The sequence below is a fragment of the Grampus griseus genome, assembly GCF_964374135.1.
Source record: "Grampus griseus genome assembly, chromosome: 1".
NCBI classification, from domain to species: Eukaryota; Metazoa; Chordata; class Mammalia; order Artiodactyla; family Delphinidae; genus Grampus; species Grampus griseus.
Genome location: NC_139017.1, coordinates 80,331,438 through 80,347,125, shown reverse-complemented (window position 1 = coordinate 80,347,125; position 15,688 = coordinate 80,331,438). Strand labels below are relative to the sequence as shown.

The 15,688-nt window shown below is 40.3% G+C and overlaps 1 protein-coding gene across 1 annotated transcript in view; it reads right to left on the bottom strand.

Moving 5' to 3' along the window:
* Positions 1–1,965: 1,965 nt before the first annotated feature.
* VTCN1 (V-set domain containing T cell activation inhibitor 1) overlaps positions 1,966–15,688 on the bottom strand; it is a gene marked incomplete at its 5' end in the record, with an annotated part of 61,286 nt that continues 47,563 nt past the window's right edge. The window contains 4 exon segments of the mRNA XM_082660978.1: positions 1,966–3,446; positions 8,481–8,688; positions 8,692–8,759; positions 11,638–11,985. Of these exon segments, the coding sequence (XP_082517104.1) occupies positions 3,325–3,446; positions 8,481–8,688; positions 8,692–8,759; positions 11,638–11,985 (746 nt within the window). The 3' untranslated portion in view covers positions 1,966–3,324.

Sequence of the window (15,688 nt, the reverse complement as noted above, 5' to 3'; positions counted from 1 at the left end):
CATTGTTACTAAAATGGCAAAAACTGAAGATAAAGAGATAATATTAAAGGCAGCAAGGGAAAACCAACAAATAACATACAAGGGAACTCCTATAAGGCTATCAGCTGACTTTTCAGCAGAAACTCTGCAATCTGGAAGGGAGTGGCACAATATATTTAAAGTGATAAAAGGGAAAAACATACAACCAAGAATACTCTAGCCAGCAAGACTGTTGTTCAGATTTGATGGAGAGAACAAAAGCTTTACAGGCAAGCAAAAGTTAAGAGTTCAGCACTACCAAACCAGCTTTTCAAGAAATGTTAAAGGAACTTCTTTAAGTTAAAAAGAAAAGGCCAAAACTGGAAACATGAAAATTATGAAAGGAAAAAGCTCATAGGTAAAGGCAAACATAAATGTAGGAAATCATATCATGCACAAAGCTAGTAAGAAGGCTAAAAGACAAAAGTAGTAAAAATCATCTATATCCTCAGTAAGCAGTTAAGGGATACACAAAACAAATAGATGTAAAATATGATACCAAAAACAGTAATCATGAGGGAAGGAGAGTACAAATGCAGGGTTGTTCAGATGCATTTGAAATGAAGAGATCAGCAACTTAATACAATCATGGGTATATATATAGATTGCTATATAAAAACCTCATGGTAACCACAAATCAAAAACCTATGCTAGATACACAAAAAAGTAAAAGGAATCCAAGCATAACACTAAAGATGGTCATCAAATCACAAGAGAAGAGAACAAAAGAAAGGAACAAGAAAGACAGAAACAAACCCCAAACAATTAACAAAGTGGCAACAAGAACACATACATATCAATAATTACTTTAAATTTAAATGGACTAAATGCTCCAGTCAGTAGACTTAGAGTGGCTGAATGGATAAAAGAACAAGACCTGTATACATGCTGCCTACAAGAGACTCACTTCAGATCTAAAGACACACAGACTGAAAGTGAGGGGATGGAAAAAGTTATTCCATGAAAATTGAAATCAAAAGAAAGCTGGGGTGGCAAAACTTATATTAGACAAAATAAGCTTTAAAATAAAGACTGCTATAAGAGACAAAGACACTGCATAATGATCGTGGGGTCAATCCAAGATGAAGATCTAACAATTGTGAATATATATGCATCCACCATAGGAGCACCTAAATACATAAAGCAAATGTTAATGGACGTAAAGGGAGAAATCAACAGTAACACAACAATAGTCGGGGACTTTAACACCTCACTTACGTCAATGGACAGATCTTCCAGACAAAAAAATCAGTAAGGAAACACTGGCCTTGAATGACACATTAGACGAGATGGACTTAATGTCTATATCTATCTATCTATCTATCTATATATATATATATCACATTTCATTCAAAAGCAGAATACACATTATTTTCAAGTGCACATAGAACATTCTCCAGGATAGATCACATGCTAGGCAACAAAACAAGCCTTGGTACATTTTTAAAAATTGAAATCATATAAAGCATCTTTTCCAATCACAGTGCTATGAAACAAAAGAAGTCAACTACAAGAAAAAAAGACTGCAAAAAAAAAACACACCGAAACATGTGGAGGCTAAACAATATGCTACTAAACAACCAATGGGTCAATGAAGAAATCAGAGGAAATAAAAAAGAAATACCTAGAGACAAATGAAAATGAAAACAATCCAAAAATCTACGGGACACAGCAGAAGCAGTTCTAAGAGGGAAGTTTATAGCGACACAAGCTTACCTCAGGAAACATGATCTGACCTGAGTCCACAGCAGCCCCATAAGAAAGGGTTTCCTCTGATTTCGTTGTTTGCATACCACCTTCGCAATTTTTACAATATCCATGTACTACCTTTTATCTAAGTATACAACTTTATATTTGTATTTCAACCACTTTTTTTAATACATCTTCATTGGAGTATAATTGCTTCACAATACCATGTTAGTTTCTGTTGCACAACAAAATGAATCAGCCATATACATACACATGTCCCCATATCCCCTCCCTCTTGAGCCTCCCTCCCATCCTCCCTATCCCACCCCTCTAGGTCATCTCAATCACTATTTTTTAAAATAAATGTAAAATTTTTTTTACCACACTCAAAAAAGCAAAGCAGATCAACAGATTTTTGTCTGCCCTTGAGGACTTAACAATCTAGGCAAGGAATATATATGCCTTAGAGAGTGTAAGATATTATAAATTATACATGCTCACCAAGGGGATGTGAGATAAAAGGACCAGCAGGAAATGGGTGAAGGAAGTGTGGACCTGAATTAGCATAGAGTAGAGATTTCCAGGAAGGGGCAGAGAGAGAGGGAGCAAGGCCAGAGAGCAGTAGTAGGTAGCTGAGAGAAGGAGGAACCTTAGGGAGAGAAACTTAGAGAGCTGTGACTGCATAGCTGAGGACTTTAACTTTGATATACTAGTGCCCAGAGAGTCACTTTAGGTTGCAGAGTAAAGGACTGCTGTGATGAAAATAGCATTTGAAAACTTTTATTCTGGCACCTTGTTTCCTATCACCTGAAACAGAGGGAGGAGCAAGTACAAGGTTTTAGAACTAGTCGGGGCATGAGGTGATTAGGGGCAATCTGAAAGACAACATGGGCAAAAACTGTAGAGCTTGGTAACAAATTGACCTGAAGGACAGAGGGGGACAAAAATAGCTCTAAGGTTGTGAGCCTGGTGCGTGGTGGCAGTGCCACTGAGTAATGTGGTAGTGTTGACTGTAACTTCACAAGCTCAGTTGTATACAAATTCCACATGCAGAAGAATATTCAGAAAGAGATGTCCTACCAGTAATTAGAGCCAGAGGAGTGAAGTGAGAGTGGGAAGTCTTAGCAAGAGGGCTAGTTGGTGAGTGCTTTGTCAAGTCTCCAGTCAACAGGGGCTTTGTTGAGGGGGGCTGGGAGGAGGCCACTTATGTGAGCGATTATGCTCATGTCATCATGTTTCATTGTGAAATCCAGAGTAATGAGTCAGGGCCAAATATCTCTTTGTCTTCAATAAGATATGTTTGCCTTCAAGGATGACTGAATAAATGAAAAGGTGTTTGAATTTACACAAATATTTGAATTGCATAGAGTTGTTTTTCCTGTACATCTGTCAATGAGGTCTCTACTCTTTGTTAACAAATGCTTACCTTTCACAGTAGCAGTGGAAATAGTGCCTACTGCCCTGACGTTATTAAATGTTTCTCTCTGGGGCTGGTGCTGGGAGCTGCTTGATTCCTGTTAGGGACACAAACAAACATAGTGGCTCCCCGACACCATTCGTGATTCATCTCACCTGTCGTACCAGTGACTCTGCATGTTTCTGTGTAGCCAAGGTGCATTATTTTAGCATCAGGTAAGGGCAGAGAGGCAGGAGTACCCAGGTGATGGCAACAGAAGAGACACACAGGGAAGCCTTTGAGTTCAGCAGCTGGAGGTGACTTTGCCTTTTAATCTCAGAGTCTGTAAAGGGAGAGAAAAAAGTTCAGGGTCATAGAGGAAAAGCTGGATGTCTCCTTCACATGGCTGGTTAGCAAAGAAAAATACCCCCAAAAAACAGAACAGATTGTTCCTAATATAACTTGTGCCCTAATTTGAGGGCAGTTTTGTACCCCATTCTCTACCTCTCTGTAACTAGCTTAAAAGCAGAGCTTTCCCTTTCTGCAAAGAAGTTCCATTCTCTTCGTCCACTCCAGTGAGCCCTCAGCCAAATGAAAAACGATTCCAATAAACACACTGCTGTTGGTTACCAAATAAAGAGTAGGTTAAACCAACAGCCATGGCCAGTCCTTGGTGTCAGACAGATTTTTCTTCCTCTAGGCAGTGACCTTTACAGGTTCTGTGTCATTTGCTTTCCTCACACCACTACAGAGTAATGAAAAAGTATTGTTCTCATTTTGAAGTAGAGAAAGGCAGAAGTGAAGAAATTAAATTACTCTTTACTCTATTTTCTCCCTCGACAGTCCAGTGTCATTTAGCTCATTTCAGCTCTGATACTTACTAGCTGTGTGACTTCAGGCAAGTTTAGGCAAGTTACTCTATATGTGCTACAGTTTCTTCATCTATAAAATAGGGCCAAAATAATAATCATCAACTTCATAGGATTCTTGTGAGGATTAATGAGTTAATACAAGTAAAGCACTTAGAACCTGGCACCATAGTAAGCATTCAGTAAGTATTAGCTGTCAAGACAATAACAGTAACCCTACTCAAGCCTAATAAGCATTACTTCCATTAAGCTGATCATTTTCCCAATCCACCTCCTTAGCCCGAATTCTGTCCTAAATTCCACATCTGTATTTACAGTTGCTACTATATGTCAGTGAAAAATATAATTATTCAGCAAATATTTTTGAGCACCTGTTGTTTGAGTTCAAAGGAGTCCAGTAACACCCTCTCCCCAGCTGAGTTCTGAACCAATTAAAGAGCAAGACAAAGTGAGGCAACTGGAAGACTAAAATCACCTTTATTCCTGATAAATCTGATAATAAAGGATTAAGCATTGTCTGCAGGGAAGTGGGCTGCAGCCCAGACTTCCCCAGTGACAGGCAGCACAAGACTGGGGCAGGCTTCCTCCCACAAGGGCAGATTCTACCCCTGCAAACTGTTGGCTTAGAGGAGAAGAGTAGAATGTATACTTCTGGTTAGCTAGAGAGAAAAGGAAAAATGAGGAGCTGGGCTATTTATACCCAGCTTCTCCTAATAAACTCACTAATTGGGAAAGTTAATTTCTCTTCCTCTGGGGAAGAGTGAAAGAGGAGAGAAGAGAGACTAGAAGGGTTACGTTGGTGGGGATCTCTTCCCATGGAAGGAAACATGTGGAGGAGGGATGAAGCAGTCTCCCCCAGACTTGGTGTATGCTGGGTAATGTGCTAAGCATTGGACATCTCTACCTTTGTACATAGTGGGCACTTTCAACTCAACAGCTCTAAAATCTTCATCTTTTTACCAGACATGTTGCTTTTCCTACATTTTCATTTTTGTTTTTGGTAGCATTACTAACCTCCTAAGCAACCTGGATATAGCAATATCAGACCCCTTTTGACTTGTTCCTTCTCTTGTCCTTCACATTTGTGTCACCAAGCCCTGTAGGTTATTTTCTTCATTAACTTTTGATTCTCCCACCTTTCCTTCCCATTGTCGCTGCCCCAGTTAAGGCCCTCATAATTTCTCCCCCGGACATTGACATAGGCTTCTGACTTCATGCCTTCCTAGTCTATCAAAACCATTCTTTTTCTTCAAAACCCAGCTTGAACTCTTCCTCATCTATTGAGCCACTACAGTCATAATTAACTACTCTTTCCTGTGGGTACCGTATCCACACTGATTAACTTCTCTTATGACAACTGTGCTATTCATCTCAGTGTTTCATGGGACTTACAAATTACTTTGTATATATTTGGCACTAAATAGATACTTGTTGAATGAATGACCCAGATTAGCAGTATAGTTAGAGAACACAGGATATAAACCTCATGGCCTCATTCAGTTGTTTAAAAACTTACTTTGTGCATGGTAAGAAGGAATTATGTTATTTTATCTTAATTTTGAGCTACGTCATGCTTCTAAAAGTTGGATATAGTCCTAGTACTGGTACATGGAACACTTGTTCTGATGTATCCTATAAGCATGTATGGAAAAAGAACCTGCTCACTGAACAAAAGCTGTGCCCAATTTCTGTGGTTTGTTCGGTTATTGCCATTTCTATTAGAAGACATTAGTTATATAGTTGGAGCTTTTAATTGAGATCTAAACTGAAATACTGTTGTTAACACTCATTGTTTTAAATGCCTAATGCTTATTTCCCCCTTCTCTTCTGGGAAGGCCTTCCATCCAGGTACTGCCTCATTGGTCTAAGTATGGGCAGCTGACCCAAGTGGAGCTGTTCTGGGAATATATTCAATAGAATCAGACTGAGAGATTGAGCTTCAGTCTAGTTACTCTCTTGAGTGAAAGAGACTTTTAAAGGTAGGAGCTCTTGGCAACCATATTCTGCCCTGTAGACTAAAACAAGAGAGAGTAAATTAGAGAGCAAAGAGAATAAAGTAGAAATGAGAGACAAAGAATGGCATTTAAGTTCTTGGATCCAGCTGTTATTGAAGCCACACTGCACTTTCTGTCCTTGGTTTCATGAGACATCCTAATACCCTGCTAATAAATTCCTTCTTTTAGCTTAGGCTTCAGTTGGTTTTGTTTTCTGTTACAGGCAACTAAAAGTGTTCTAATTGGTACAGTCACCAGTTTGTTTCACAGGATAGTGGAAGAGCTCTCTCTTTCTCATATATATGATTTTTTATTAGATACTTTTTTATTGTGGTAAAAAACGTAATATGAAACTTACTATCTTAACCATTTTAAGTGTACAGTTCAGTAATGTTAAGTATATTCACATTCTTGTGAAAAAAATCTCCAAAACTTTTTCATTTTGCAAAGCTGAAACTATTCCCATTAAACAACAACTCCGTATCCTTTCCCCTTGGCCCCAGCTCCTGGTAACCATCATTGTACTTTGTTTCTATGAATTTGATTACTTCAGATACTTTGTAAGTGGAATCAAATGGTAGAATCAAATAATATTTATCTTTCTGTGACGGGCTTCACTTATAGCACAATATCCTGAAAATTCATCCATGTTGTAGCATGCAAAAGGATTTCCTTCCTTTTTAAGGCTGAATAATGTTGCATTGTATGTATACCACATTTTGTTTATCCATTCATCTGCTGGTGGACATTGGGGCTGCTTCCTCCTCTTGGTTATCGTGAATAATGCTGCTGTAAACATGGGTGTGCAAATATATCTTTGAGACACTGCTTTCAGTTTTTTTGTACATAATACACAGAAATGGGACTGCTAGATCATTTGGAAGTTCTATTTTAAGTTTTTTGAGGAACCTCCCGTACTGTTTTCTATAGTGGTTGCACCATTTTACAGTCTCACCATCATACACAAGTATTCCAATTTCTTCTCATCCTCACCAACACTTGTTGTTTTCTGTTGTTGTTGTTGTTAGTAGCCATTCTAATTAGTATGAGGTGATATTGTGGTTTCCGTTTACATTTCTCTGATGATTAGGGATGTTGAACATCTTTTCATATACTTGTTGGCCATTTTGTATATCTTCTTTGGAGAATTGCTGTTCGAGTCCTTTGCCCATTTTTTAACCAAGTTATTTGACTTTTTCATTGTTTAATTATAGAAGTTCTTTATGTATTCTGGATACTAATCCCTTATCAAACATATGATTTAAAAATATTTTCTCCCATTCCATAGGTTGCCTTTTTGTATATATAAATTTTAATTAAAAAATAGCTGATGAGGAACTTCCCTGGTGGCACAGTGGTTAAGAATCCACCTGCCAGTGCAGGGGACACGGGTTCAATCCCTGGTCCAGGAAGATCCCACATGCTGCAGAGCAACTAAGCCGGTGCGCCACAACTACTGAGCCTGCACTCTAGAGCCTGCGAATCACAAGTACTGAGCCCACGTGCCACAACTCCTGAAGCCCGTGTGCCTAGAGCCCATGCTCTGCAACAAGAGAAACCACCACAATGAGAAGCCTGTGCGCCACAATGAAGAGTAGCCCCTGCTCACCACAACTAGAGAGAAAAGCCCACGCCCAGCAATGAAGACCTGATGCAGCCAAATAAATAAATAAATAAAATTATTAAAAAAATAGCTGATGAAAATATGGTTTATTCAGTTAAATTCAGCAAACATTTAAAGGGCACTTAAAATGTGCAAGGTATTCTGTTTGGTACTAGGCTTGATATAAGACAGTGGTTCTTCTGATATACTCCTTCCCCTATAGCTTGAATTCAATTTAACCCCAGCAGGGATGGTTTTAAAATTCATAATTCAGTCTATGCATTTCCTTGACACTAGCTCAACCCTAGGTTTTGTAATATACTAAAGCACTGCAGGGAGACTAGGGTGTTGAGCCTCCCTGGCTCCTGGTCTTCTCAGCCTGGGAGGCCAGCTTAATCTGGAGCTTTCAGATTAATCTTGTGCCAATATTAGTGGGACCTTGAGCAAGTCCTGGAAGGACTGAATAAGAAAGACTGAGGCAGACTCTAAGACCTTTAGTCTTCAAATCAGAAGTTTTCTCAAAGGCAGGATAGACCCAAACCAATTTGGGGGGACTCGGGATGTAGATCACCAGCTGAATATATCAAAGATTTCAAATCATCATCACTTCTCCACTGCTTTACCAAACCAATCCTTCTGAGTTAGGGCCTCAGAATCCTAAACACTGCCCTCCAGACAGTAAGAAGGTATACAAGATGAAAACTCATTGCCACCTTTGACCTGTATGCCATAAATATTGTTTTGTATTAGTTTTCTTCTTACATAATGCAATCCCAACTGGAATTGTGATCGAGATCTCTGTGAAACTTTCTATGCCCTGGTACATAATATATCTGTTAAAGAAATTAGATTTTAGTTTACACTAGATTATAACCCCAATAAACCCATACCAAACGTGTAAAGGAACCCACCTGTCACTTTGATATCCCCTGTGGCTTTGGCAATGTTGTTTTCAATCATACAGGAGTATGTGTTGTTGATCGTGACATTGTAGAGTACAGATACAACCTTTATGGTCACATTCTTAGAGTTCAGCTCAAAGCTGGTGTCGGAGACTTCTGAGAAGTTGGCTCCCTGGTCAACTTGGGATGCCCAGACCACTGTTGGCTGGGGAAACCATCAGGGAGCCTCACATCGTAAGCTCTCTGAGGTGGCGTTACAGTCCACGTTCACTTCTGGGATGCTGAAGGCTGCAGGGTTGAAGGTCAAAAAGGGGCAGGGGTCAAGGTCAGACGGATAAGACAATATAGCCTTTGAAGTGCTAGGTCTTAAAAACACATTGAAGTGACTCAGTACTTTCCCAGTGGGCTGTCTATGTATCACCCAGTGTATTGTAGATGCAAAAAATGATTTGCTCATAGTATTGCTATACATCACAACACTTTGGACAATATCACAAACTCCAAGGATCTAAGTTCTAGGTATACTTGTTACAACACATAAATTTCTCCAAGTAAGAGAAGTTCCAGTGATCACACAAAAAAATTATCAATCAGGGAAACTGGGTATTTATTTTCCTAGGCACCTATGAAGCCTCCTGAATTTTATGTAATTTTTCTGCCTGGAGGGTAAAAGCGTGGGGAGGGAGAAGGAAGAAACAAACAGCATTCACCTACCCACAGAAATTCCATACACAGGCCTTGTCATCATGGGGATCTGAAGTTTGCTTGGGTAGAGACTGCCCAGCCCTGGTATCCATGAATAAAGACAGGCATTTGCTTTCTTTTAAGATAATTCTCCTCACTGGAGAGGCAAGTACATTTTGAATTTAAGACTAACTTCCTCTATCTAGGCAGAGAGACACTTACAGAAAATGTTAAGGCCTGGACTTTGGCCTGTAATATGTTTATTATGCCAGAAGGGCAAGATACAAATTATTAATTTATTTAGCATCTTCCTTTGCCCAGGACTGTGCTAGTGTGGACTGAGAGGTGGAAGGAAAGCCTTTGCCATGCCCTTCAAGAGCCTGCTGCCTAGCAGGAGAGACGTACTTGGAGCACATACTGGGAGCAGGCAGGGCACAAGCTCCTGGGAGATGATGTGGGAACCTGAGTGCACATGACAATGAACCACCGTTTATTGAGGGTGTGCTCTGTGCTAGGGACCAAATTCCAGACATTTTTTTTTTGTTCCTCACAACAGTCCTAGGGATATCTATTATTGTGCCCATTTAACAAAATAAGCTTTTAATTTCAGAATAACTTTAGATTTACAGAAAGGTTGCAAAGATTAGTACAGAGAGTTCTTGTATACTTCTCACCCAGTTTCCCCTAACATTAACATCTTAGATAACCATGATTCATTTGTCAAAACTGAGAAACTATCATTCGTATATTACTATTAACTAAACCAGCCTTTATTTGAATTTTACCAGTTTTTCCACTAATGTCCATTTTATATCCCAGGATCCCATCCAGAATACCACATGGCACTTATTTGTCATGTCTTTTTAGATTCCTCTGGTCTGTGACAGTTTTTCAGTCTTCCCATGTTTTGCATGATCTTGACAGTTTTGAGGAGTACTGGCCAGGTATTTTGTAGAATGCCCCTCTATTGTAATTTGATGTTTTTCTCAAGATTAGACTGAGGTTATGGGTTTTGGAGAGGAAAACTATAGACGTAAAAGTGCCCTTCTCAACATGTCACATCAGAGAGTGCATGCTATTAACATGATTTATCGTGGGGATGTTAACTTTGATCACCTGGCTGAGTCTGTGTTTGCCAGGTTTCTTTGGAAGCTGGACTTCACTAAGTCTAACACACCCTAAGTGCGGTGGTCGGGGAGGGGGAAGTTCTAAGCTCCGCTTCCTGCAGGGGGAGAGATCTAAATACATTATTTGGAATTCATCTATAAAGAAGATTTGTTTCATCTCCCTCATATAAGTATGGACTTGTGTATTTATTTTATGCTTAGTTATAATTTAATACTATATTGTTTATTTTGTTGCTCAGATGGTTCCAGCTTTGCCATTGGAAGGAAGCCCTTTCAGTTGGCCCCAGTGTCCCTTTGACCTGACTTTATTAACCCCTATTTTAAGATAAAGAAGCTGAGGCTCAGTGAGGTTGCCTTGCCCAGGCCACTGTATGTGCCTAGGTCTGAATAGATCTATGCTTCAAACCACTACATACACATATTATGAAAGGTCCAAGAGAGATCTGTGCAGGCTAGCTTAGCCTGGGATGCCTCAGGATACTTTCTGCCTATCCTTCAAGGCTCCTCCCAAATGTCAAATTCTCTCTATGGGGGCCTTCCTGTCCCTTTCCTCCCTATGCATTTGGATATGATCTCTTTCTTCCTCTGAATCCCCAAATCACTCTATTTATATTTTCTCTTAAAGCATATAATACACTTTACTAATTATTGTAGATATGTTTCTTATCTACATATTTTTCTTATTTACATATGTTTCTCATCTCTGCCCCGACCCTCAACTCTATAAGCTCTACACTCTCAGCTCTACAGAAGGAAGGACAATTATCTTTGTTTTCTTAATCATCTTCTTACTCCTTCCAATATCTCAGTCCCTTGTACATAAATACAGAAAATATGTTAAATTTAGTTGGTAAGAAAGCATGGATTTCATTGGAGGAGGATTAGTGAGTTTATAGGCCAATATTGTTTTGGTCAGTTACCTTTGAACTTCTCCTATAATGGGTTCCACTGTCGTGAGTCCCTGGAGATACTGATTTCAGACTTGGGCTAGGGCCTACTTAGCACAGAAAAGTCTCAGACCAGATTATAGTCTTCTCTCACTAGCAAGACCAAAGGGAAAGAACAAAGAGCTACTGATGGAGAAAACATATTCTGGCAAAATATTTCAGGGAATATATGAGAAAATTCAGAAGAGGCTAGAGTCTTGAGCAAAAGATCTTAAGACCTAATATTATAGTGGGTTACTTCCGGAGCTGGTGTGGGTCTTGGACAGCAAGGATGGCTGCTAGCAGAATTCGGATGGTCTTTGATATTAGTCACTCATGAGCATAATATGACATTTCATCAGCAATTCACACTCTCTAGTCTCAAATATCTTCTGGCACCTTCTTTCCCTCTCTTCAAAAGTAACTTACCTCCAGTTTTATACTCGAGGTTAGCATTCCCCTTGCCTTTAGAAGTGATGATGTAACACTTATAGGTACCAGCATCTGTGAGTTGCACAGTTTTCAGCATCAGAGAGGCATTGCCAACTATTACTTGATCAGCAAACACTGCTGTCCGACCTCTGAACATTTCATCCTGGTCCGACAGGTCATCTTTGCCTTCTTTGAACTCATGGACCAAGTCCATAACACCTCCGTTCAGCCACTGTATCATGATATCAGAAAGTTTGATGTCGGGTTCAAAAGTGCAGCTCAGGATTCCATCCTCCCCAGTGTTCCCAGCTGAGGTGAGAGTAGTGACTGTGATGGAGTGTCTCCCTACAATTCAGGAAACAAGGGTCAATGCCAAGGGAAGCTGTGGAACATCTGCAACCAAATCCTTCATTACTAAAAAGCCAAACAGGGACTTCTGTAATAAATTAGAAATATACAAAACAGGAGAGGCATGAATAAAGAAGACATAAGAATAGAAAGAGTATTAAGACGATAGTTTTGATACCTACAGCAGATCTGCCAACAGCAGATAAAAAAGCTACACTTTTTTTTCTTTTTTTTTTTTTGCAGTACGCAGGCCTCTCACTGTTGTGGCCTCTCCCGTTGTGGAGCACAGGCTCTGGACGCGCAGGCTCAGCGGCCATGGCTCACGGGCCCAGCCACTCTGCAGCATGTGGGATCCTCCCGGACCGGGGCACGAACCCGTGTCCCCTGCATCGGCAGGCGGACTCTCAACCACTGCGCCACCAGGGAAGCCCCAAAGCTACACTTTTTGAGACCAAGCAACTGAAATCTTGAGACCAAATAAGAGGAGAACGTATTGGACTTGGGTTTTGAAGATGGGAATTCAGATCGTGGTTTTGTCACTTAAGAGCTACGTGACCTTGACTACATCTCTGGATCTCAGAAAAATGGAGGTAATGATATCTGTCTTACCTACCGTAAAGTGCTCTTGTGAGGATCAAATCAAATGGATGTGAACTTGATTTGCAAACTGTAATTACACATATAAGGTATTGTTATTCTCAGTTAACCAGAAGTGGCACAGACGTGAAACCTCACGTTAACTAAATATGGCTAATAATTCTGAAGAATGCTAAATTCTAAGTGTTGTTACTTTTATCTCCACTTGAATGATGAAGAAACGAAGGCATAGAGAATAGAAGTGATTTGGTCAAGGTCAGAGTGCTAGCTATGGCATAATGAAGAATGATACTTAATTAAATTGATTTTTGGCCTAAGATAGAAGTCACACACTTCTCTCCAAACATATAACAAGTACAAGTATTAATTATGGTGATAGCCACATCCACTGCCTCTTCCCCACTTGCCCAGCTGACAGCCCACTCTGTAAAGGATTGGCCAGCTCTCCTCTCCGTACTGGAGGCTGCTGACTGGGGATGACTACAGGGGTGCTTTAATTAACTGAATATTCTTGAGAGCCTCCTTCTGTGGCTTGGATGTGAAGGTAAGGAGAGGATGGGTCTTTGAGCCCAAGAAGAGAGTGGAACAGACCCAAGGAAGTGTGGGGGAGAGACCATGAGAGGAAAAGGTGAAGAGAGTCCCCCATCACCAGAGTTGCCTTAGATCCTGAGGGTTTTCCGGTCTAGTTCCTGTCCCACTGGGTATCCTTTAAACAAACACCTTATCTTTATAATGGTCTGCACAAACCTCTCTTTCTTATAGCCAAGAAAGTTCAACATGATGGATGCTGGGCACTTCTCAATGGACTTCTCAGCTTCCTTATTGGTGTTCCTGCCTCTCATCTCTGCCTCCATCTACCCCATTTTACATGCATTAATCTTACAGGTAGACCTTAAAGTACAATCCGAACATGTCAGTTTCCTAATCGCTAATCTTCCATTGCTCCCAAGGGCTGTGGAATAAACTTCAGACTAACAGCATGGCCTTCAAAGTTAAAGATTGCATGCCACATAGGAAATGCCCATAGATATTAGCCCTTTCCAGCCAGACTTCCCACTACATCCTTTCCAAGTCTATATTGTAGTCTTTGCATATCAAGTGATTTATTGATTTGCTGCTTTCAATGAAAAAATACATAAGCAAAACACACTTGCTATTTTTCAAATGTAAGAGGTCAACATTATGAACTTAGGGGATATCTTTGGCATCTTGCGTCTTCCAGCCCTTAAGAGGTTGGAATTGTCTTATTAGCTCCTATGCTTTTATAAAGTAGATGAGGGTAATGGATTAGGGACAGAACTGGAGAAGCAAGCTAGATGAATTTATATTATAAAGAACAGAGAGTTACTGATGGAAGAAAAAGTACCAGTAAAAACGAGGCAGAGGAAACAAAAACCTGTGCCTAGGCTGGGCTGGGAGGATGTTTTGGAGGTTTTAGAGTGCAGGAGAAGAGAGGCTTTGGAGCAGCTGCCATGCATGGTCATTCATGTGGGAGATCTGGGAGAAAAATTATGAAAGAAGGTAGTATGAAGTTTAGCTGTGTAATATGAATGCAACACACCCCATCCCCTGCCTTGGCATTTTATTGAACACTGCTTTAAAGATTTAATTTGCTTTTTAATTGTTTTCACTTGACAGATTGATATCCAAGACATTGCAGGCTAGTACTGGTTATAATTATACTATGCATCTCCACACACTGCATTGTGCACCTACAATTTATAGTTCCCTCCTCTCCTTTATCACCAGTTATCCAACTTCTACTTATATTCAAGGCTATTCAGATGGCAGGACTCGCATGAAACCCCCTTTTGATGTGCCAAACCAAAATTAAAAGATCGTCTCTCTCCTCTTCCTCAACACGTTTCTTTGCCTTTATTGTAGCATCTGTCTCCCTCTACCTTGTCTCTAGTCTGTCTCTGGCACTAATCTGTAAGCTTTTCAAGGGGAAAAAATGTCTTAATCATATCTGTAAGTCCTGTAACGCTTTGATGGTTAATTTTATGCGTCAGCTTGACTGGGCCCCAGAGTGCCTGGATATCTGGTCAGACGTTCTGGGTGTGTCTCTGAAGGAGATTAATATTTGCATCAGTAAAGCAGATCACCCTCCTTAATGTGGGTGGGCCTCATCCAACCAATTAAAGACCTAAACAGAACAAAAAGGCTGAGCAAGAGGGAACTGGCGCTGCCTTTGAGCTGGGACACAAGTCTCTCCCTGCCTTCAGACTTGAACTGAAACACTGTCTCTCTTTGGATCTTAAGCCTGCCAGCTTTGGGGCTGGAACTAGCCATTGGCTCTCCTGGTTCTCAAGCCTTTGGACTCAGACTGGAACTAAACTGTCTGGGTCTCCAGCTTGCTGCCTGCAGATCTTAGGACTTCTCAGAGTCCATAATCACGTGAGTCAATTCTTTCTAAATCTTCCTCTCTCTCTGCCTCTCACTCCCTTTCCCCCTATACCTCCACCCTATTGGTTCTGTTTCTCTGGAGAACCTGACATATAAATTCTGGTACCAAGAAGTGGGGTACTGCTGTAATAAGTACGTAAGCATGTGGAGGAAGTTTTGGAACTGGGTAATGGGTAGAGGCTGGAAGAGTTTTGAGGTGCATGCTAGAAATGTGGATGTTAAGGGCGATTCTGGTGAGATCTCAGATGGGAAATAAGGAACGTGTTATTGGAAACTGGAAGGAAACAATCCTTGTTAGAAAATGGCATAAGAACTTGGCTGAATTGTGTTCTAGTGTTTTGTGAAAGGTAAAACTTGTGAGTGATAAAATTGGATATTTAGCTGAGGAGATTTCTAAGCAAAGTGTTGAAAGAGAGGCTTGGTTACTCCTGACTGCTTATACTAAAATATGAGAAAGGAGAGAGATGAATTGGAGAAGGAATTGTTAAGCAAAAAGGAACCATAACTTGAAGATTTGGAAAGTTCTCAGCCTATCCATATTGCAAAAAATGAGAAGACTGTTCTGAAGATAGCGCTCAGGGTGTGGGTGAACAACCATTTAATAAGGAGATCATAGGTATGACTCATGAGGATTTTAACAGCCACCTCAACAGAAGCCAGGAATAGAGATAGGATTATATACTGCCAGCTTGGTACA